Source organism: Choristoneura fumiferana, chromosome 9 (assembly GCF_025370935.1).
Source record: "Choristoneura fumiferana chromosome 9, NRCan_CFum_1, whole genome shotgun sequence".
NCBI lineage: Eukaryota > Metazoa > Arthropoda > Insecta > Lepidoptera > Tortricidae > Choristoneura > Choristoneura fumiferana.
The window spans coordinates 11,524,466-11,549,210 of NC_133480.1; the positions used below are offsets into that span (position 1 = coordinate 11,524,466).

General features: G+C 37.7%; 2 protein-coding genes across 3 annotated transcripts; both read left to right on the top strand.

Moving 5' to 3' along the window:
• The first annotated feature begins 2,154 nt into the window (after positions 1 to 2,154).
• Positions 2,155 to 7,515, top strand: LOC141431272 (farnesol dehydrogenase-like). 2 transcript variants are annotated; one of them, XM_074092382.1, is made up of 6 exons: positions 2,155 to 2,335; positions 4,180 to 4,342; positions 4,613 to 4,757; positions 4,832 to 4,919; positions 5,256 to 5,402; positions 6,810 to 7,515. In XM_074092382.1, the coding sequence occupies exons 1-6, from the start codon at positions 2,180 to 2,182 to the stop codon at positions 6,852 to 6,854; spliced, it is 744 nt and encodes a 247-aa protein (XP_073948483.1). In that variant the 5' UTR covers positions 2,155 to 2,179; the 3' UTR covers positions 6,855 to 7,515. The 2 variants fall into 2 exon arrangements, with proteins under 2 accessions (XP_073948483.1, XP_073948484.1); XM_074092383.1 differs by having other exon boundaries at positions 4,847 to 4,919.
• A 2,700-nt stretch (positions 7,516 to 10,215) lies between these two features.
• LOC141431273 (farnesol dehydrogenase-like) lies at positions 10,216 to 23,115 on the top strand. Its single transcript, XM_074092384.1, has 8 exons — positions 10,216 to 10,515; positions 14,375 to 14,521; positions 15,299 to 15,370; positions 16,556 to 16,649; positions 19,343 to 19,484; positions 20,600 to 20,729; positions 22,028 to 22,165; positions 22,944 to 23,115. Exons 2-8 carry the CDS (start codon positions 14,390 to 14,392, stop codon positions 22,986 to 22,988), a joined length of 753 nt encoding a protein of 250 aa, XP_073948485.1. The 5' UTR covers positions 10,216 to 10,515; positions 14,375 to 14,389; the 3' UTR covers positions 22,989 to 23,115.
• The last annotated feature ends 1,630 nt before the right edge of the window (positions 23,116 to 24,745 follow it).

Genomic DNA, 24,745 nt, shown 5'->3' on the forward strand with positions numbered 1-24,745 from the left:
TTTAAATATCTTAATTGCATCGATTATTTCAACTTATTTTATTCTGCGGAAAGTTTGCAATTTTTCTTAAAGTAAGTAGTCTAATGTCAATCAGGATAGTGTTCTTTCTATTGATAAAATAATTATTGAAATCAGCTCAATAGTTTCAGAGTTTCCCCCAACAAACAAAAAAAAAAAACAAAGTGAGATATTTTCCTATTCTTTCTATTTCTCTAATCTTTTGCCCTAGTGCACCTCTGCATTACTTTCGGTCCATCTATGCCAAATTTCACACCGTAGCATGCTGAACGGTTGTGTTGCACTGAAGATGAGCTCTGGTTGAGTTCGAAACGCGTCAGTGTAAAGTGGTGTGGTGATAGATGGATTTGTATGATTTGTGTGTTCTTACAGTGTGGAGGTGGAGGAACTGCATGAACACTCATTGCATGGGCACAAAGTGGCTATCATAAAGGTTGCGGGTGGGCACAGTAATTGTGTCAGCTCGTTGAACGTACATGTAAAATTTCGTATCTATGCTATCAGACCTTTGAGGAGTTCCGTCATCAGCAGCCAACCCTGCTGCAAGCATCAGGCGGCGTATATCATATAAACGCATTGTCATTGAAATTCAACAATCATGTAAAGTCTTTTGCGTGTGCCATCAACTTTTGAGGAGTTCCCTTCTACGGAGACGATCCTCACCAGAATGAGTAGGATGTCACTGCTAAATAATTCTTACCAGATTTACATCAGTTTGCCAAATCTCCAGTCCCCAGTTTTATTGGTTTAGCTTATGCGTTTTCTGATTCAGTTGGTAAGTATATAAAATCCTCTTTATTCGTTTTATCCCGTGGATATTCGGAAAATCTTTGAAACAGTTTTTACCTACCTGCATGCCAAATTTGAAGTTTCTATATATTTATAGTAATAATAATAATAATATATAATAATTTATTTCCAAAAATCATACACATCAGCATCATACAAAGTAATATCTGGCAGACCCCAAACTAGGCAGACAAACTAGGTAGTTACGCAAATAGGGCCATTTTTAAAGTGAAAATATAAATCCCATTTTATTCCCTATCCCGTGGGAATTTTGATAAATCCTGAAAATTGTTTGTAGCTGTTAGTATTACCTACTTGTTTACCAAATTCGAAGTCTCCTAATAATTATAGTTACGGTAAAAGGGTCAATAATTGAAAGTGAAAATACAAATCCAATTTATTCACTATCCCGTGGGAATTTCGAGAAATCCTGAAACTGTTTTTAGCTGTTAGTATTACCTACTTGCATGCGAAATTTGAAGTTTCTAATAATTATAGTTACGCAAATAGAGCCATTTTGAAGTGAAAATATAAATCCCACTTTATTCCCTATCCCGTGGGAATTTTGATAAATCCTGAAATATTATTTTAGCTGTTAGTATTACCTACTTGTTTACCAAATTTGAAGTCTCTAATAATTATAGTTACGGAAATAGGGTCATTAATTAAAAGTGAAAATACAAATCCCAATTATTCACTATCCCGTGGGAATTTCGTAAAATCCTGAAAAGGATTTTAGTTGTTACTATTACCTACTTGCATGCCAAATTTGAAGTTTCTAATAATTATAGTTACTGAAATAGGGGCATTTCGAAGTGAAAGTATAAATCCCATTTATTCCCTATCCCGTGAGAATTAAAAAAAATCCTTTCTTAGTGCGCGTCTACACCTATTAAGCAACATATATTCCAAATTTCAAATCCAAATTTTTTTTCTAGACCCAGCGGTTTGGGCTGTACGTTGATCTATAAGTCAGTCAGTCAGTCAGTTTCTTCTTTTTATATATATATAGAAGATTCCATAGCCAAAGTCGAAAAACGGAACCCTTATGTTTGTCCGTGCGTCCGTACGTGGCTTAAGTTAGAGACTATTTATCAGTGTTAGAAAGCCGTAATTTTGCATGGATATAGGTATATTTAGCAGTACATAATTTTTTTAGGCAAATGATAAAATAGATTCGCCTTTTTAAAATACTGCGTGATTCGGTCATATCCTAGCTAAGTTAGTTCAGTTGTATTAATGATCAATACATATTCATGCAAATATCTCCGGAATCCGGAAATCGAACCCGGGACCTCAAGCTTTAATGTCTGGTTCTCTGACCACTTGGCTATCCGGTCGTGTAAAAGTAAGTACATAATTTATTATACAGATGACGCCAATGCGTGGCATGAACCGGTGGGCGGACAAGACGGCTGTGGTGACGGGCGCGGGGTCCGCCGTCGGCGCGGGCGTCGCCGCCGCGCTTGCCGGCGAGGGCATGCGCGTGGTGGCGCTGGACTCCAAGGAGGAGGAGGCCATCACTGAGGCAAGTACACGCTCCACGACGGCGGTGGTGACTCTCAACTTCATCACAGACTCTCGAGTTTATCATGTATCTAATGGGAAAACGACCTGCTAGACATTGGGGCTGCCTCCAGGATCACAGTAAAAGTCGATATTGTGCTAAACATTTAGCAGATCGTGGTCAGCCCGTGCAGTAGTGGACTAACAGTGGGGCGGAAAAAGGTCTTTAGTACCGGAAGCCTCCAAAATGTCACTAGTTCTTTCGAGCAAGTCCTGATTGAAGCTAAAATATACTTAGTAGGTATTACTACTTCACCTGAGACTAGCTAATCCACTATTCTTCACGAGGTCCGGGAAAACTGGAATGACCACACAAGCATGCGATCACTCTAAAGTCAGAAATGATGTGCGTGACATAAACGAGAAGTAGGCAGCGTTTGATCAGCGCTTACAGAATTTGGAGTCTTTGAAATCCGTATACTAATAATAGTGGGTGAGTACAGGAAATGTTATCCACTATTAATCAGCTGCGCCCCCGTTGTCTCAAAAGGAGCAACTGGACAGCATCAATAACCTGGAAATCGCAGGTTACCGCTACAGAAAAGTGAAAATCTGAAAAAGGGTACGCAGCGGGGCGCCTCAAAAATCCCCAACATAATCGTCAAATTCACACAGCGAAAGAGTAAGGATGAGTTTTGTCGGCAGTGAAGGCTAGGCGAGGCGTTACCCCGGCTGATCTAGGTCTGGCCAGCAAATACTAAAGGCCTATTTATACTATACAACTTTCTTGTTTATTTCATACAATAAAATTGAGGCAAAATTGCTCAGTCTAAACCTAACGTGACAATCTTGCATATAGAGCCACTTGCGTTCAATACTGGCATAGGTATAAAAAAAGGCCAACAGTTAATTGAATGTAAGAAGTGACGCTTCATTTTTTTTCATGACATAGCCCCGTCTAGTTTGGGCTTGTTTGATTTGTCTCTATAAGTACTCTGGACCTGGATGATACCCCAGGGTCTTGATGAACCATTTTGCGAGTAACTAACTGCCCATGTGCATAATTAAGGGGCTCTTTCACCATCCATTGATTAGTGTTAACTGGCGGTTAGGTGTGATGGCTTCTCTATTTGTTTTGTTCGAATAGACAGAGACGGCATCACATTTAACCGTCGGTTAACGCTAATCAAAGCGCTTTTCAAATTTCGACCTATTTTCTTAAAAATATGGGGATGAAAGTTCTTAAGGAATTCCAAACTAATTTACTATAAGTAGGTATATTTATCGGAAATATGTGTAGCTATGTTTAGTAAAAATGCCGTCTTAATTATAATCCTACCCTCCTAACTTATAATAAAGGACATAAGGTGTCAAGAGTTCACTATGAAGAATTAGTCCTTTTGTGTTGGCTGGGTAGAATACACGTCGTATTGCTAAACCCGCAAAATGTTTGTTTTACCAAAGAACATGGATGGATGGATGGATGGATGGAAGAACAAAAAAAAAATAGTTTTTATTTATAGCAATGTATTAAAATAGATTATTTTCAGTAAACCGTAGATTGGCAGAATAAGGTATCCTAAATAAATTAAATACTTCCCAAAGTTACTATTCCACGCGGACGAAGTCGCGGGCAAAAGCTAGTAATGTCATAAATGTAAACAAAGTAGGGTAGCAATTATTCCCTGTCAATACTTGTAATCAAGCTTACCCACTGCCACTGCGTACGTTTACCCCACATGACTCTACTTTATTATTGTTGTGGCACTCCAGGTCTATACCTTATCATGTCTTAAATGCAATGTCTAACTATGTGACTGTTTGTTGCCTTAATATGTGCCCGAGCTTATCAAATATATACTACAGGCTTTGAATAAACTGAAGTACACGAGCGACGTGACGGCGCGTCAGTGCGATGTGTCCGACCTGAGCCAGCTAACTCACACCTTCCGCTGGCTCGACCAGCACCACGGAGGTGTCCACGTGCTCGTCAGCTTGACTGGCTTGGTGGAGCCTAGCCAGATCACTGGTAAGCATTCGCTTGTAACACATCATCAACATCGTATCAGCGGTAGGACGTCCACAAAAAAAAACCTTAAGCGAATTCGATATAAAAAATTCGAATGGTTTCGGATAGGGGCGGAGTCTAAATGCGACACGTTGTGACAGGTTTTTGTCGCGCGCCTTCTGCATCTATTGTTTACTTATATTTGAACCACCTGACTCAATGGTTTCCGTGAGCGAATCCGGCTAGTACCAAATTATACAATTTAAAAATCTCCATAACCTTGCATTGCAGGCTTTGTCTTCGACTCCCCGGGAGAGGAGGCATCGGAGAGCCAGGGTACAGACGTGGAGACGGACCCAGTACTGTTGTGCGCGAGGCATGCCGTCGTGAGCATGCTGAAGAACGAGATTGACGGACACATTATTAATGTCAACAGGTACGAATCCTTAGGGTTTTGGTATGTTGAGCAAAAATTTGTTTATATGATTGTATAAATAAAATAATGTACAGTATCTATTGCCGCAGCAAGGGGGCGGGCTGCACAGAGACCCTCAACCAGGAGCTAGCTCGTTTGAAGAACAATAAGATCAAAGTTACGGTAAGACTTTAACAAACTCGAACTAAGTAATTAGAAAAAGAAAAAGTTCAAGTGTATGTCTTGGGAAGTCACCGTTAGCTATCTGGCCACTCTTTTCGTCATCAGCTCAAACTATTCAGTGGTGGTCAAACTGTGGGCCTCGCGACACCCCTCGAAAAAACAAGAAGCATTAAGCGCTGATGTATAGTCGAGAAACTGAGTCGCGTACGCGTATCAGGGTTAGACAGTCAATATCACGATGTTTTTTGGCAGATGTATGGATTCCTCCCTAGTACGAGGGTCAGTTTTTGCGACTGTGCCAGGGACGTTGCCACTCTAAAATATGGATATTTCCAGAGCATTTCACCGGGTTCAGTGAGCTCTAAGCTGCCGGCCTCCACAGCGGATGACGTGGTCACGGACTCCGACCCCAGCCCGGTGCTAGAACCCGCCGACATCGCTCACGCGGTCCTCTTCGCGCTCTCCACTTCACCACACGCCAATGTATGTCAACCGAACTGCCTCCTGTTATTGCTAACTGATGATTCTTAAAGTGTGCTAAGTTAGTACTTACTAGTACTTGTTCTGCAACCCATCAAGAAGTTGAATTTTCTTGCTACAATACAAAAAACTTTTTCACACCTCTCCTTTAGAAAAGTAACTTTTCCTCCCTGACGAGAGGGAGCAAAGTGCAACTTTTCTGTTCAAGGCTTTTCTAAGTATTTTATTGCAAATGCAATTTTTGAAGTTGATAATTGTAAAGCCACGCCATTTTCTATGCTGGTTGTTCTTTAATAATATTGAGAATTGTTTTTTTTTTTCAAGTTTTTTAATGCTCGGTGTGAAAAGTTGTATGAGCCACTCGGGAGCAAAAATATTTTCATCTTGGGCGTTAACACTTGAATCCCTCATTACGGTCAAGGTTCTACTTTAGAATCCCTCGCTACGCTCAGGATTCTATTGTAGAATCCTTCGCTACATTCTGGATTCAATGTACGCCCTCGCCGTAAATACACCATTTTGCTGCCTTGTGACACAAATAACTATTTCACTTCTCATGCTCGTAAATTTGGTATTTATGCTGGATCTAGGCGACATAAAATTACTTTTTATGTTCTAGTGCATAAAGTAAAATCATCGTCTAAGACCAAGGTAATCAGGTGACAACAGCCACAAACAAAAAAGTTTCTATATAGTTTTTAATAATTTGTAAATAAAACAATAAAACTAAATATTTATAATTAAGTAAGTGTATAGCAATGCATGAAAGATAAAAGGTACCTAGTAAGTAAAAAATTGTTTTCACTGTTGTTATTTCATTTCCTCTCAATCGAAGTGAAAAGCAGTGCAAAACTCAAGCATTAAAGCCATTTTCCCCTCGACGTGTCTATCTACCCTCGCCTTATACAATCTACTATTTTAGCACAGATGATATAAATAATAGATATAAGTAAGTTCATTATCGTAGAAAGTAGGTTGGTTCGTTAAATAATTTATCATTAAAATTTAATTATTACCTACAGGTCGATTAACGAGGATGGATTGAATGAGTGAATGAAAATATCTGAATGTTATCTATTTATATACACTTTACACAAACATATAAATGTCACGCATCTGTCATTTTCTTATACAAATATCTAAGTGACATTATTTTCGTTCTTTCGTTCAATCCTTCGTGCCAGCAGGGCTACTACGAAACTCGAAGTTCATGTCGTGCGGTCCCTCTGACACTTATAGTATTTAATACGAGAGCGAGAGGGACGGTACGATACGAACTTCCAGTTTCGATTTTCGTCGTAGCCCTGCAGCTCTTGTGAATCGATCTGTACCAATTGTGAGTATGGTATTTTAGGGAACCGGTTTTAAAACTATAATTGTCACTTATACGGTTTTACTTTTATCCTCCAGGTCCACGAGTTGAACATCGCATCAGTCGCGGAAAGACGACTTTAAATAAATTATTATACAACAACTGACGTTACATTGGGCGATACGATATGTTATAGTTTAGTTAACAATTTGAGGAGCCCGAAGATGATTGCCCCTTGGGCTTAACTGTAGGAAAGCTTTGAAGATGTCCATGTTGAGCGTCCAGAGCGAAGATGAGGTAGTTGTCTGTTACTGGTCCTTCCACGTTGGTGTTCTACGGTTAATACTACGGGGAGGTGCTGGTTATTTTATTTAAAACAAATTTTGTGAGAAAAACGTTATTCTGAAAACAGCTTATTAGGTCAATTATCTTTTTATTGTCAAGGAGGATACACTTATTCTAAAACCCTATTTTTTTTAAATTGTATTAGCACAGTTCAGTTAGAACTGGAATTGAAGTTAAGCGTGCCAAATATTTAAATTTAATAAAATTTAGTGTTAATGGCATTATTATTATTTTTTAAGTTTAGCTATAAGTTAAAGGGTCATACTGAAAACCAGCGCTGCGGCTTGCCGTGGCAACACGCTGAGTACCTATGGGCCTTTTGCTTTTTCGGCACAATGTTTCTTTTCTTTATTCATATTTAGTAAGTAAATATTATGTAAGGTTTTCTTTTTTTACTTAGTTGTCATTTATTTTTCTTATTATGCCGAATTTTTAGCAAATAAATTTCTTTCTTTCTTTCTTTCTTTCTTTCTTCCTTTCATTATCAAACCTTAAATGCTCCGTGTTTGCATTTAAAATAGTCCAAGAAAACAATTCTGAATAATAAACATCTGGAACAGTAAACGCCCTACAAATACCGCTTTAAATTTAGTTCCATCTACACGAGGGTTTCTAAAACTTTTTGCAGTCACGGCGGATCACTTTTACAATTTAAACAATTCCACGAGGGGTCCGCGTTATTTTTTTTAAAATCCTAATAAATATGTTTACATACTGATCCGTATACACAGTCTCATCTATGGACTGACCTATTGCAGACCCCTGATACACATTGCTTCGGACCATAACGAAAAAATCAAATAATATTTTTCTAAGGATTTCGTATTGTGAAATCCTTGGAAAAATAAAACGGACAGACATGGCGAAACTATAAGGGTTCCTAGTTGACTACGGAACCCTAAAAATGGAACCGACTACAAAAACCTTGATTTTTTTTTAGGACCTACTGAACATTTGGAATAGCATCTTGCTGTTGAAAATAGAAATATTTATTTGCCAGTGTCGATATTTAGTTTATAAAATGAATAAAAATTAAAGATTTTCTTAATGTTGCATATTTCAACAATTTTCATTCATATTTACTTACTAGCATTTATCATGCTTATTTGCATGCATATTTGAAGCTTTTTATATTGCATATAATCTGGTCTCTAGGAGTTCTTCTCCTCTCACCAAATGGTGATTCCATAAAGCATGCCTAGGTACCTTTACAGAATTGTTCGGTAGACGAGAGCAGAACCAACGCTGCACCCTCAGTATTATATATTATATATTATTATTGATATTGGTTCATTTACAATCATATTTACGAAAAACTCCCACACTTTTAAGACCAGGGAAAAGTCCGCCTTTGTACAAGTATTTAAAAGTTTGTCATCATACATAATAGTTATTGGTGCAACAAGAGAGCAAAGACGTTTTTTGGTGCGAGTGTTGATTTTGAATTCCGAGTAAGCGAAGGATTCTACAATTGAATCACGAGCGATAGCGAGTGATTCTAGGTAAGAATCCTGAGATCAGCGAGGGATAATAAACACACGAGATGAAAAAAAACTTAGGTCTCGTGTGACACATACAACTTTTCACCTGAGCAGCGAGAACATTTAATTTAAATTAAAGGTTAAAATAAAACCACATACTCGTAAGAATATTTAGAAGACAAAAAATATCAAAAACTTTAAAATATAATCCGATTTTTAAGAAATAAATATAGTACTTACTTAATCATATTTAAAACTTTTTCTCGAAAATGATTCACATAGTCGCCATTACATCTTTAAAAAGTCACTTAAGAATGCCAGACAATAATCAAAAGTCTCCGGTAAGTAGACAGGTTTTAATATGGAACGAAAAGTATCCAGTATAAAAATAAACCTTTAAATATGATTTTATTAGGATTTCTATTGTTTGAAACATGAATATAAATAGATTACTTGCAAATTCATTGATTTGACAAATATTGGATCTGGAACGATTTTATTTAAAAGAGCAGCGGCTTTCGTACAACGAGGTCGCACGTGCAAACTTTATTAAAAGAGTGGGAAAATTGTAACATTTCGGAAATATTTCGCTTTTAATTTCACCTCGTGTTTTTGTTTTTCAGTTTGTCATTTTTATAATTAATTAATTATTGACATATTTTTAATGCTAAAGGTCAACACAGTATTTTTTTATTAGGTTGGTATATTTATGCTCGTTTGATTGCTAATTTATCTTTGTTGTTTTTTAGTTTATATTTGAGAAAAGCACCGTACCTACAAGCTTCGAACAATATGTGGCTAAATCCCTCTAATAATGCACTATATACTTAATATAACAGATGTTTTTTTTTAATTTTGCGGTTATATGTGTATCCTAACGTTTCTTTGTTTCTTTTTATTAATGGATTAACTTCGATAGACGACTCAGTTCATTGATATGAACTAACTTTTTCGCGAAATAGAAAAATATTTTTTTTTCGAATTTAAAAACTTTTTTCTTGCATATATAATAGCTTCACATTCATTGTTAATTGTTAAATTGTAAAATAAACAAATTTGGCAAGTGACATTGACGTGACAGATAAGAGAGGTATCAAAAAGTCCTCATATTTAACTTTCTTTTGCTAAATATGTGTGAATTAAACACAGATTAGTTATGAACTTAAAAAAAAAACATAAATTAAGGACCTTTACGCTGTTTTGCTTCTAATGATTAATTATCTTAACACTTGATTATCTTTTAAACAGTAAGATTTAGGCCCTAGTGGCCTTAGAGAAATTAACTTCATTTGACCTGTAGATTGTCGCTTTAAAGTTAACGGATATCAAAAATAACACGGTGTATGTTTATTTCTCCAGCGGTCTGCTTTGAAGTAAATTGCTTAAAAATATTGGGTTATTGCTGAGATGGTGAAGCAACCTATGAAAATCTATCTACTAAAATCAAAACCAGCACGCTTATTGCTAGCAAATGTATGTGTATGTTGTGTTTTGTTTCTTTTCTTTTGTACAATAAAGAGTTTACATACATACAGTCCATGAGCATGCTCATTATTTATACATAGGTCAACTCCTACTTGTGCTTGCGATTGGGGGGCAAACCGCCATGTTCAACCGAAAACTATAATTATATACCTAGAAGACGAGCTGACCCAGTTGACTACGCTTAGCCCACTCGTTGACACCATTTGGTCCACTAGTGACCATAGGGTGGATCACATAGTTGACTACTCAACGGAAGGTTTGAGTTGAGTTGGTGCCGCAGTGGTGCGGAGTTGATAAGTGTACGAGCGAAGGCCTTTAAATGGTGACATCATGTTATTAGCAGTACTTAGGCATTTTCCTTGCAGCATCATAATTTACGTGTTCCACCCTGATACAAGTACGCGTTCATCACAGTCTTGTGTCGAACGAGTCACGCGAGGCATCGGTCGAAGCGCCGCCTAGTTGTTCCGCAGTGATTCAGTTCAATATATTTGTAAGTTTTGAACTTTTTTAAATATTTTTTAAGTTCGCGATGGGTAATATAGATTTATTACTAAAAACTGTACATATATTAACTTAAGTACAAAATATTTCAACACCACAAGAAACAATAACTTAAAATATTAATGTTTTTATTGATGAAGCAATCTTGATATAATTTTAATAATGATTAGGTACTGTCGAATTAATAACACTATTGAATAAAAAAATCTATTGAAATCGATTCACAGGGGCCGGAAATCGTAGAAAAGCTAATATCTATCACTTAGATATCACTTACACTTGTACTATTATTTATTCAGTGTTAACATACAAAAAATTGCAATACTGATAAACTTCTTTTTGGATGTCAATTAAATAGGTTAAACTTATTAAAAAGCAGCCATCATGCCGTTTTTTTTTTAAATTTATTTATAAATAACCAAGGAGCGGAATTTCTCATAGAAAAAATCAAACATCAAAAGGATTGAACATAAGTTTTATCGACTATTCCAGTTATCGATGTTATCGAATCGACTCTTCGCTTGTTATCGCCATGTCACATTATTCTGTAACATTTGACCTCTTTGATAAGCGACTTGCGATATTAAAATAAAATAAATCGCATCAAGGTCACATATTATGACATTTATGTCGCTTGAGTTTTTCTTTTTCTAAGTCACTCCCGTGTTATTAAAATGGTTAATCCTAAAAGAAAAGCGATTGACAAATTGATAAGTAAAAAGTACTCCTACTATTTCTGTTTTATTAATTGCTGAAATATTTATCGATAGTCGATAAAACTTATTTTCGATTCCTTTGACGTTTTTTTGCTATGAGAAATTCCGCTCCTTGTAAATAATAATAATTTTACGCTAAATGATTATCATAGCAGCGGGCGAAAACTCATCAGAGTTTAACTGCCGCTGTTAATCGCTCATTTTCATTTGACATCTCTTCTAAGACCTGAAATTGGAGCACTGCAGCGCAAAAAACAGACTTAAGTAACTATTTTAATATATTAGGGCGGTCACTGGTCACACAAGGTGGTTACATACCTTATAAACGCTGTCAGACGGAACTCATTATCTTTAAGTATCCCTGGCAACTTATACTACCATGTGCGTTTACTGTATACATACATACGCTAGTGCATTTAGGTATTTACAATTTATTTCGGCAAAAAATCTAGTTTACGTAGATTGCATGATCAACGCTACGCATGTTTAAATCATGCAGTCTATGAGTATTTATCCCGCAATACGCACTTCTATTTTAATAAGGTACAGATACTCATTATGTTTAGATTCAAATTGAACTCTTTATGTATACGCTTAACCAGCTGTATACATACTTAAAACACAGTTTGGCAAATGCGTACACCACGTACAGTATAGGTACCTGATGTACGCGTGAACAACTTTTACGAATGTAATCATTATTACAATTGCCTACCTATCAATCCATCAATCACTTCGTGTTCAATAGGTACCAATTACAATTAAACTACTTATTAACGAAAAGAAACGATAGGTTAAAATCTTAGACATGGATGGTAATCAAGGAAACTGAATCACACTTTACGTAGAGTTCATTATACAAGGTATTAATAAATAACTAAAAACCTCGGACACCCCAGGAATGTTTTTAGTTAGTTGTTTGATTTTATTTTTGAATACCTATTTCGAATCGAATAATTATCTTCTATCTATATATATAAAAGAAGAAACTGACTGACTGACTGACTGACTGACTGACTTATAGATCAACGCACAGGCCAAATCGCTGGGTCTAGAAACTTGAAATTTGGAATATATGGTCCTTAATAGGTGTAGACACGCACTAAAAAAGGATTTTTCGAAATTCCCACGGGATAGGGAATAAAATGGGATTTATATTTTCACTTCGAAATGGCCCTATTTCGGTAACTATAATTATTAGAAACTTCAAATTTGGCATGCAAGTAGGTAATACTAACAGCTAAAAACACTTTTTAGGATTTTACGAAATTCCCACGGGATAGTGAATAAATGGGATTTGTATTTTCACTTTTAATTAATGACCCTATTTCCGTAACTATAATTATTAGAGACTTCAAATTTGGTGAACAAGTAGGTAATACTAACAGCTAAAAACTATTTTCAGGATTTATCAAAATTCTCACGGGATAGGGAATAAAATGGGATTTGTATTTTCACTTTCAATTATTGACCCTTTTACCGTAACTATAATTATTAGAGACTTCAAATTTGGCGAGCAAGTAGGTAATATTAACTATTATTAGCCTATAATAGGAGCAAATAATTAACAGAGATCGTACTGGTCAAACTAAACAACATTAGTTCAGCGACTTTTAAAAATGATGGATTCCTTAAATCCTTCCATCCTAGAGGCCAATTGACGTTGGCTGTCACGGTACACACTGCTTCTTCTGGTCTAAGATCCGAACTTGAAAAGATCATCACCAATCTGTTAACAGAATGAAATCTATTTTATAATAAATTTAGTATATAAGAAAATTTTAAAAATGGATTTGCTAAATAAGTCTTGGACAGGCTATTTTTAATTATTTTTAAAAAATGATTTTTAATAATTTTTTGTTATAATAAGAATATGGAGAAATAAATTATAATAAATATTTTACCGTGTTCAAGAGGCAAAACTCTTTCGATTCCTGTAGTAATTTTCAGGTGTGAAAAAATTAATTCTTGTCAATTTTATATTGACATAAAATATAAAACCTATAGAATATGTAAACGTTGGGTTTGCTATTGTTAACCTGGACGAACTACTGGTTTGCCAGGTTTAAACTTAAAAACAGTTATGTCGATGCCAGTTACTTTCACTTGATTGGATAATAGAATAAATTATATATTAACTTAAGTAAGCGCTGTGTTATTGATATAGGGTAGTCTGCAAAATCATTAAAAATTATTTTAAAAAATTGCCTGTCCAGCATTTTTTTAGAAAAATCATTAGATTAGATTTATTTGTTACCTTTTTAAAAAATACATTATAAATACATGTCAGTTAATTACAAGAAATTCACAAAATGATTACATTTGACGGTATACAAAAAATATATCATATTAGAATAAATTCACAGCTAAAATATAAAATAGAATTTAGAATGTCAAATTAGAGTTCAATTCAACAATAATAATTAAAAGCAAAACAAGAATACTTACACTTAAATCTAAGTCAAATTTCATTTCTAATATAATTTCTTATATATTACTAAATTTATTATAAAATACATTTCATTCTATAATCAGACCGGTGAAGATCTTTTCAAGTTCGGATCTTCTACTATTCGAATAAACTTTAAACTGTAATAGAAATAAAAAAACGAATTATTACGCGACAACACGCGGCACACTGTTGGCCTTATTTTAGGTTGGAAATTATGACGACGCACGTAATGTTCTAGGCCTCCCACTAGATGGACTGACGGCACTGTGAGAGTTGCGTTGCGGGCAACCAGTGGATGCTGTGGCGAGTTGTTGTTCAATGTTGTTCTTGGAGGAGGCCTTTGTTCAGCAGTGGATTTCTTCCAGCTGATGACGATGTAGCAAAACGCCTGGTCAAAACGATTGGCAACAAGATGACAGACAGCTATTTCTGTCAATGATTGAGCCTGCCTATTGCTGCCTGGCAACTATGCCGTATATTTTTAATTTGTGAATTCAAAAATATATTAATGTACTGTCGCGAACTAGGAATAAATAAAAAACGATCCACTGCACATTGCTAGTGCAAGTATGTATAACTCGGCTAAATTATCAACAGTGGCGGGTGGCTCAGCAATTCCGTTTCGCGATGGTACATGTCCATTAATTAGTGTTAGTTTAACACAATTTTTTAATCGTCAGAACTTCTAACCGGCGATGGAGCGTTGGGTCGGTAAGACAGCGGTGGTGACAGGCGCCAGCGCGGGGATCGGAGCTGTCATCAGCGTGCAGCTCGCCGACGCGGGGCTGCGAGTGGTGGGGCTCGCGCGGCGCCCCGACCTCGTTGATGTTAGTTCTAGAACTACACTCTTTTTTTAGGCTTTATCAAGGCTATTTCATGAAAAAGATAGCTCTTTGTGGGTCACCTGATGAAGGCGAGTACCACCAACAATTATGGCAACACCAAAGGATAGCGGATGCTACTCGTAGCTAGCCTCTAGGTAGAGCGCTAAAACAGAATATTTCATGGGCATCTAATTGGATTGTTTCCGGAGTAAAAAAATATATCTAGTCGGCGCGTAGATTATCAAAAAATATTGGACATTGTGTTTTAACTTTTGTCAATCAAACAAAAAAAAAGATAAAGATTAAGCACGTCAAACTTCAGAAGTGGGGGCCCATGTCATTACGCCGTGTTAAAAAGCGTCGCACGTTGTGACGTCACGCGGAACTTTAACTGGCTATAATTATTTTTATAATTAGTCGTTTAATGACAAAAGAAAAAATACGTGTTTAATATAATACGAAAATATGACGGTAGTCCGATTAAGGTAACTACTTAATTTTTTTGGACAGCTACTTGGCATCTAATATAATATAAATTGGTGTTACCGGGGTCTCTATATGCATAATTGCACATAAGCATACATGGGTAATAGGAAATTCATATTTATCCAACAGCTGTTAGTGATCAATATTTACGAGTACGAAGCAAATTAAGAGTTTCATATAACGTATCACTAGTAAACAAAGAAGCACAAAGTTGCAGGCATAAACGAAAGTTTGAAGTACTTACTCGTATGTATTTATAGGATATAATATAAACAGTACCTCCCTGTTTCACAGAACCTAAACGCGGAGGTGACCGGTAAAGGCAAAATCTACGGGAAGAGGTGCGATATCGCCAAAACAGAAGAGGTAAGTACGAAATCACAATATTTTTAATTATTTTTGATTAAGCAGAAGCTATGCTAAATGGCGCCATTTCATGATATGCCTGCCTAGAAATTTCTTGATCTGGCGGATTTTAAGATCGGCCGCCGACATAATAATATACAACAATTGATATAATGCAATTTATCTTTTTATCTTAAAAACCAAACTTATTTCTATTGATATTAATTCGATTTGATGTACTCTGGATTAGGTTAGGTTAGGTTTGTTTTATAAAAAAGTTGTGTAAAGCTCCTAGCTTTTGAAATTATATCAAATGTTGTTATACCAATTATCACACCCTTTGGTGTTTTCGCCCTGGCTACGACACCACAATGTTAGAGTCTGGAGTTCGAGGTTGGTGATATGTCTGTAGAGACCGTTTTTGTTTCTGCTCACTGTAGCGTTATTATCCGCCTTTTACAACACCCACGGGAAGACATCGATGGGTCCTATGTATAAGGGCCAAAGTGTTTTTTTTTCAATTTTGATGTTTATGCGTTATAGGTATCTATAAACTATATATATTTAGATAGTGGATTAAAACACATTGTTATTTAATTATTTTTCGAGTTATCATTGAAATGGAATGGCCAGACTAGAAGCAATTTTACCGTAAAAGGGCTAAACGTACGTTTATTGATACTTTTACGCGGTAAATCCCGGACGTTTTTTTAAAGCTGGGGGCGTAACTGCCGTTTAGGTAATTGTACGTCAAGCGGAACGCTGCTGCCCCGAAGTTACATCGTAATGTGATTGTATTACTTTTTTTGATTTCTCGAGGTATCTTGGGTAACGTATTTTTTACCAAAGATTTTAAAGTTGAACGCGTATATGAGCCAAAGTCTTAGATCTTTTTACTGTCTTTTTTATTTCCCATAAATTCACGTATATGGGCGTATGTACAATAACTTTTAATAAAAAAACATTTTATTAAAATTTATTCGTTGTGGTTGAAGGACAGAGAGGAATTTTAGAAGTCTCGAATACACCATCTCTGGGTTACGACAGTTTTTGAATTTGAAAGCCCTCCTGTAAAGTAAGGATTTTACACTGAGCCCTTGTACGTAGGACCCATCGACATGCTCCGTACTAGTTATTTAAGAACTGGGCACGGCACCGCATAGAATTATACAAAACACAGTCACAATAAACTCTGTAATCTACCAGATAGCGGAAGCCTTCAGCTGGGTGGAGGAGCAGCTGGGAGGCGTCGATCTTCTCGTCAACAACGCAGGACTGCTGGTACAAGGCCATATCACGGGTAAGTTTAATTTTACTTTTACCTGGCCTGTATCCGCGACTTTGCTCGCTTGAACCATTAGATCGGTAGGTGAATTCAAATTATAGAATTTGGCGATGCTAGAATTTTGAAAGAATTTCACTAAATTCCGATGGAATTACATTGTGGTCTTCACTTACGGGCATGAAAAATACCCGTGGTAAATCTTGTGGTGTCCTTAGACTTTACTTAGCTAGGTGGGTGAATGAAAGAAAACACTCAATATACATTAGAAACTGTGACATATTGTCAATTCACGTTTCCTATCTTTTCTTAGCAAACCAACATTGAAGATATTAAGGAAGCTATTGGAGTATTTATCAATACTAATATTATAAATGCGAAAGTGTGTTTGTCGGTCATTCACGTCGAAACTAAGCGACGGATCGACGTGATTTTTGGAATAGAGATAGTTTATTGGCCAGAGAGTGACATAGGCCAATTTTATCCCGGAAAAATGCACAGTTCCCAAGGGAATAGCGCGCAATAATCGAAGCCAAGCCGCGGTCAAAAGCTAGTTATGTTATAATGTCAATTTGAGTACTCGTATGGTAGGGCAGTTTTAGCTATCCTATAGAAAACCAGAACAGAATTACGTCATAAAAAACAACAATTTCTGCCAGTTTCCAACACTAACAAAACAATTGGACCTAACGAACGAAATAAAATAAAACCTGCTTAAGTATTCCTACTTACGTTAAGTGACCCTCTCTTCATGGTTTTTAAATCGGTGGCACTAAATATTACAATCGCATCGTGTGTAACCATCAATTTGGTGTTTGAGGCAAACAGTTACCAGATCTATTATTTACCTATTTCATGTTATCTGCTATTAACAATGAATTGCAAAATTACATAGTGAGACAATAGACATTTTAGTAAAGATCCCACTATTGTATGTATATTCATATACCTACACCTACTTCGGCCAATGGAGATTATAGTTTCAAGTTAATTTTGGTAAATGGCCGATTATTGCTACTGTTAAGGTCACCAATATGTGTAGGTACACGATAAAGTCGCAAACCACTTAACAAAACCTTCGGATTTTAGAAACATGCTTCGGGCACAACTTCGGGTATAGACACGTTACGCAATCGTGATATGCGGTTCTGTTCTGTAATCAACTTGCAAAACTTTTCAAAGTTACCGTAAAAAGTTATGTAAAGAATAATCATCAGTACAAAATAAACCTTACTGTAATAATATTACGCTTCTTTATCTTTTTCTAATTTTAACAAAATATGACTTTTCTTTATGATAAAAATACAACAAAAACAGCATTTTTGAATTCTTCCATCATTAATTTAAATAGAGAACACCCCGCCTTAACACACTACTTTTTTTTGGACGTATATAGAGCTGTTGCTATGTACGATCAACGCTTTTCTTGAAACTTTCAGCTTCTTTATATTATAAACAATTTTTCGTGATTGGCTATTTGCAGAAATACCCTGTTTAAGTTGACTCCCCGCGGAAATCAATTTACGAAAAATAGCAAACTAAATAAATAAGTAAGTGGTGGTTTTAACTGCTCTATATAAATCAATAAAAACACAACGAGTGCACTCTTCGCGTGATGGATTGCTACTAAGTCAAAAAATGGTCAAAAATACAATTGTCATTTTCTACTGCACGAATCCTTCCGATTTCCCCCAAAACCCGAAGGTTTTTCTAAGAGCTCACGGATTACATAAGAATAAGGGACCGTTTCACCACCCATTGATTAATTTTATTTGACGGATAAATTTAATGTGATGCCGTCTCCGTCTATTCGAACAAAACAAACAGAGACCATCACATTTATCCGACAAATAAATGTAATCAATGGATGGTGAAACAGGGGGTAAGAATGGTTTATTAGTTGATAGAATTAATACACGTAGGCACTGAAACAAAGACTAAATAAACAAAACACATACATGCTTAACCCAACCAGCCAAAATGGCCGCCGTTCGACTGTGTGTCACAAAAAGATCCGGGGATAATTTCGTAACGCTAGATTTCAGTGAATGCTAATATGAAGCTTCATCCATCGTATACATACGTCCATGTATACGTCCCACGGCAAGGTTTAAACCTCCTCTGGAATGAGATACTTAGCTGGGGTTGCAGGTAGTTCCCAAATGCAAAGCAATGTGCAAAGTTCGAATTCCTTCGCAGGTGTGTGCAGTTGCCTACAAACTGCGTTTTTTTCCATATTGATCGAACTTAAACTTCGAAGTGACAAATACGTCACTTACTACGGAAACGCATCCATCTCCGTCCTTCGAGCATTTAGCTCTTGCGTTCCAATCTAGGCGGCCAACTACAGCAAATATTTTTGCAACTTTGTGCACACGTCGTAGCAGTTCATTAATCCAATGACTAGGCGGCGCCAGGGTTACGACGTGTACTGTACAGTGCAATTAATATCTGCCACAACGGAGCGTACAAAAATATCTGCCACGTCCTACCGGCCCTAGAAATAGAGTCGTATCAGATATTTATGTACCTGTGTCTATTGGTGCTGGTTACTGTAGTCTAACATTGTAAGGGGCTGTTTCACCATCCATTGATTAGTGTTAACTGGTGGTTAGGTGTGATGCCGTCTCTATTTGTTTTGGCATCACATTTAACCGTCGGTTAACGCTAATCAATGGATGGTGAAACAGCCCCTAATTGTTATTTGTCAGAGATGTGTAGCAACCCTGTCAGCGACGAGTCGGTTCAGCGGATGATAGACATCAACGTGAAGGGCGTGGTGCTGTGCTCACGCCGCGCCGTTGCCTCCATGAAGCGACGCGACGTCCACGGACATATCGTCAACATAAACAGGTAGGAACTGTCGTAAGATGAATCCTTTTTAGGGCTCCGTAGTCCTATAAAGGTCCTACAAAGTCCTACCCTTTTACCTAGGAAGTATGTACATAGTTTTACTATGTCTGGTCCGTCCGTCGGTTCGTCCGCCACTTATTTTAGAGGCTGTTAAGCTACTATTACACATGCTCTTTAGTAGCACGAAACCATGCTAACCATGCTATTGAGAAAAGAAAATGCTACCTAGTAGCATGTGTGTACAAGACATGCTACTACTGAGTATGCTATTAGAGAGCAGGCCCTGATCTTTTTGAGCACGCTAGTTGATGCGAGGGTGGAAAGGGGGAAAGGTAATAAACAATTGTGAACGCGTTTGTTTAATGAGCATGCTAGTATTGGTAGTGCTACGAGAGTTGCAAGCAAAAAGTAGCTAAAAGTGAATTTGTTATAAATAAATTAATTTATTACCGTTGAATTTGCAAAAAGCCGTAACGGCCACAGGGTTGCAGCCGTAGGCCGTGGTCTTTGAGATTTTTTGGCCTGGAAGCCTTAAAACACGGTAATTGCCGTGACAACACTGACTATGAACTGGTAGAGAGCATGCTATCAAAAGGCATGTGTATCTGAGTGTTTGCTTTGAGCATGCTTATGTAGGAGCATACTCAATACTAGCATGCTTATTGCTAGCAAATGTAAACAGTCCATGAGCATGCTCATTACTGGCATTTGAATGCACTTTTGCACTAACATGTGTAACAGTAGATTTAGTGCTATAGGAAGTTGTAATTTTTCACGGATTAACAACACAGACAAAAGACTTTTTGAAAAAATATATTTTTTAAGGTGTCTCCTCTACACGTAAAGTGGGGATATTTTTTTTCTTCTAAATGGTCACGCGCGCCAATCTGCGTTTCTAAGCTTGCCAGCCCTGCCTACCGCGCACATCCACAGTTTCCCGCGATACCCTGATTTTGTATTTCTGCACATGAACAGTCACCGCTAGACTTTCCTGCCGCGACCTGTATACAAGTATCCTCACGTTGTTTTCCTTCACCATAATTTCGCACATGATTACTACTACGGCCGTACAACTGAGACTACGTACGTTATGGCATATACTCTTTCTGTTACAGCATGGTTGGCCACTTCGTGCCATCTGTGCCGATCTTTGCCGTGTACACGAGCAGCAAGCACGCGGTCACCGCCTTCACCACAGCGCTCGCCGACGAGCTCGGCCACACCAAGGCCAGGATCAAGACAACCGTGAGCCTTATAATTCTATCAACAGCATGAGTGCCGATTGTCATCATCATCCCAGCCTATATACCTACATCTCACTGCTGGGCACAGGCCTCCACTGGGCCATAGTTCCCACGCGGGCCCAGTACGGATTGGATACTTCACACACACCATTTAATTACTTCGCAGATTTGTGCAGGTTTGATACAATGTTTTCCTTTACCGTAAAGCTCATGGTAAATTTCAAATGTAATTACGCACATGAATTTCGAAAAACTTAGGTAGAGGTGCGATCCGGGGTTTCAACCCATGATCCTCTGCTTGAGAGGCCACAGGACAAACCACTAGGCCACTACGGCTTTTTCGCCTTTCGAGCCAGTTGTGACATGGAACAAAAAATGTAGGCATGTCACTAATCATCGAATGTGTGTACTACTTCATTTATAGTTTTGTTTTCGTCCACCCAAAGACTAAGTCAGCGATCTTTGAAAGGCATGTTATAGTCAGTTCTTTTCATAAAAATACTCGCATAGTGCGAGTCGAACTCTGTCAAAAATTCGTCTCCCGGTTCATGGCCAACTTCAAGCCCTTTCTACCCCAGCGGTTGTCTGTTCTTCGAGCGAGTGGTCCGCCCATTGCCACTTCAACTTTCAAATTCTTCGAGCTATGTCGGTGACTTTACTTAAGTCTGCGGCGAAATTCCGTATTCTATCGCGCAAATAACCCCGAGTTTAGGTTTCTCCATAGCTCGTTGCGTGAATCTAAGATTCTCCAAAAGTCAAGGATCACGCCTCAGAACCAAAGGTCTTCACTGGCAACACACACTGGTTGAAATCTGCAGGCACTGCGGAATATTTATTGGAAGAGAAGACATCACAAAGTTTCTTGAAATCTACCATCTGAATTTGATTCAGTAATCTTACATATTTATTTGCTCAAACATGGTACGACTTGTGCGACATGTTTTGCCAGAAAGACGTGCATTTTTTGTCTTAGGGCGACCTCTTTACGTACATACAGTAATTTTGGTGCAAACATCCGAGAAACAAGATTTCTAGACGACGCTACGCACAGAACGCTGCTAGACAAACTAATAATAATAATTTATATATATAATTTATTGCCACAGAAAATAACCCCGTTTTACAAGTATTTTGCGTCTGTATTTTGCGTTTTGATATACCCTGAGACTTGTTTATGTAGGTACATTTCACTACCTATTCGATACCTACGTGCCTGGTTTTAGTATTTAGCGTCGTTTTAACACGGCTACCCAAGAAAAGGAGTGCGACAATTCTACTTTTTTTGGCAATTGATTGCAGAGTATCTCTCCCGGGCTGGTGGACACGGCGATGGCGGTGGGGCTCTTGGACGGCATCATGACGGCCCCGCCGATGCTGAAAGCGGCCGACGTGGCCAGTGCTGTGCTGTATGCCGTCTCCACGCCGCCCGACGTCAACGTGAGTTAGTTTAGAGCAAATAGTTTTACAGAGCATTAGTCGGAGCGGGGTGACGGCGTGATGCCGGCTCGCCGACGCGCCCACCCGTAGTGGCTGATGTCATCTCTACGCCGTCTAGTCAACGTGGGCAAGTCTAGAGCACTGTGCGTAGAAGAGCATTAGCCGGGGTGATGTGACGGCTTGATGGCTATCGCGCCGACGCTGCGGGTGGCTGAAGTCGTCGACGCCGTCTACAAGCCGCTCGACGTCAAAGTGGCAAGTCTACAGCGCTTTGCATATTAGGGAATTAACCGGGGTGAGGGACGTCATGATGGCCATTCGCCGACGCACGTCGTCAGTGCTGTCTAAACGCTGTCCGACGTCAACGTAACGTTTACAGTTTGAAAACGTTTGCTACATTTTTATAATACCATCATAATCTCAGCCTTTATATGTCCCACTGTAGGGCACTGCCCTCTTCTCAGAATGAGAGGGCTTGTGCCGTAGTTCCCACGCGACTCCAGTGCAGATTGGTGTGGGGCCTTCTTATATGGCTGTATAAGTATAGCCATGGGGATTAAGATCTTCATTATCACAAGATACATAATAGAAATTTTCCACCGGCGAGGCGAGACGAGACGAGGCGAGCCGAGCGAGCCGCCGCGGGGGCTACTATACAAATTTCAGTTCTCGTCTCTCCTCGTCTCGTCTCGCCTCGCCGGTGGAAAATCACCTAAATACCGTCCGTCTTTATCCACTGCCAATTCTTCGTAGTGACACAGCTAATTTTTATTTTCAGGTCTTGGAGCTGACGATTGCGCCGGTCACCGCAATAAGAGCGTGAATACACCTGAGGACTCTACCTACACGTACTTTTTAAAATGTATTTCTCTCACAAATCATCTATAAAATAGTAATCATTACATAGGCATGGCAAGTTGTTCCGATGAATAAAGTGAATTATCTGTGCAGTTCTGACTCTTAATATTATTTTTCATGTAAGTACCTGAGCACACGAAACGTTACCGCTTCGTAGCCACTGTTAGCAATTTTAGGTTTTAAGTTTGACGAAAACGGTACAAATAGTGACACAAAACACAACAAAACAAACACAAACACATAGCCAAACGAAACATACAAAACATAGGTTTAAAAAAAAGATTTATCAGTATCTAAACAAAAATCTTTGCTAATACCTGTCAAAGATATCACACCATGACACTCTCGAATGTTTTATCGAGGCCACATAAGCTAAAAACAAAGACGTTTAATGCTCCAGGGTTCTAGTCTAGGGTAACAAGCAACACAGGTGCAACAGCATAGTCCCCGCGGAATAGGGATAAACGAATTGTTCGCAGATGAAGTCGCGGGCAACAGCTAGGTAGTGCATAATTATATTTTACTTTTTAGTTGTCTTCTTTTGGCGGTTTTTTATGGGCGTTTTTTTTATTTTTGCTGGCGTTTTTTGTCGGGGGTTTTTAAAATTTTTAATTAAAGTTTTTTTTATTTCATGTTTTTTAATCTTTGGTATAATATTTTTTTTAAAGTGTAGTAGTGTGTTGGATATCCTGGCTGCAGCATCAGCTCATCGTGTTGCCACCACTGCATTGTATGTAGAATCAAATACTGATCGAAACGAATCCAAACACGATATATCTGCTATGGTTTTATCAAGAGAAAGCCTAAGTGATAGTTTTAAATGATTCACAGTTAATAACTTTTGACATAATAATTTTTCTTTAGGTTGTAGGCCGCAATTATCATTAATGTGCTCCCGTTCATGACGCTAGCAGATGCTTCCAAATTATCAGGAGCTCATTAACGGTAATCGCTGTCGACCTCACGTAGAAAACATGAACCTTTATGTACTTCAGTACTACTACCATGAGTTTACAGTGACCGTACTCGATAGCGACGGCGTAAATTATTTGTAGAGGCGCTGTAAATTGTAAATGTAAATTGTACACAATTCTCCATACAAATAATTTACGCCGTCGCTATCGAGTACAGTCACTGTAAACTCATGGTAGTGGTAGGTACAGGGGGCTACTACGAAAATCGAAGTTCTTAAAGTACCGTAGATCTCCCTCTCGTATTACTTAAATAATATTGGCGTTAGCGGGACGGTAAGATACGAAGTTCGAATTTTGCAGTTCGTAGTACCTATAGGGCCAGGAAAAATAATTTAGAGTGGACTTCTGCCAAGCAGCTTCGCTATATGGATGATAAATGAGTAAATGTTATTGTTAATCATCTTATCATATTATGTAAATAAGTACTTTCTGTCATATTAAATCATCAAGCACTGTTATGATTAGATGAACTAATTACACAAAATATTTCTTTATCTAACATAAATTATGCTATCAATTATGCGACTTATGATTTAATTCTAACTAAATAATTAGGTAGCTGATATAAGTCGATGAAGGTGGGTGATTCCTGGCAGTTGTAACTGTAAAGTTAGCAAATAAGCAAATAATTTATTTAGGTGCCGTTTATAGAAGTCCGAATACTGATATCATAGTAGGTTTTATCGAGGGACTAAAATAAGCCAATATATACCCGAGGTGGTTAGCCACACTCGAGCTTTAGCGAGGG

What these genes read in the sequence shown, in the direction of transcription:
- LOC141431272 (XM_074092382.1), top strand. Translation starts at nt 2,180, where the DNA reads ATGACGCCAATGCGTGGCATGAACCGGTGGGCGGACAAGACGGCTGTG. An exon ending in AGGAGGAGGCCATCACTGAG is followed by an intron (nt 2,336 to 4,179) that starts GCAAGTACACGC and finishes TATATACTACAG; the next exon opens with GCTTTGAATAAACTGAAGTA. An exon ending in ACAATAAGATCAAAGTTACG is followed by an intron (nt 4,920 to 5,255) that starts GTAAGACTTTAA and finishes GGATATTTCCAG; the next exon opens with AGCATTTCACCGGGTTCAGT.
- LOC141431273 (XM_074092384.1), top strand. Translation starts at nt 14,390, where the DNA reads ATGGAGCGTTGGGTCGGTAAGACAGCGGTGGTGACAGGCGCCAGCGCG. An exon ending in GGCGCCCCGACCTCGTTGAT is followed by an intron (nt 14,522 to 15,298) that starts GTTAGTTCTAGA and finishes CCTGTTTCACAG; the next exon opens with AACCTAAACGCGGAGGTGAC. An exon ending in AGGCCAGGATCAAGACAACC is followed by an intron (nt 20,730 to 22,027) that starts GTGAGCCTTATA and finishes AATTGATTGCAG; the next exon opens with AGTATCTCTCCCGGGCTGGT.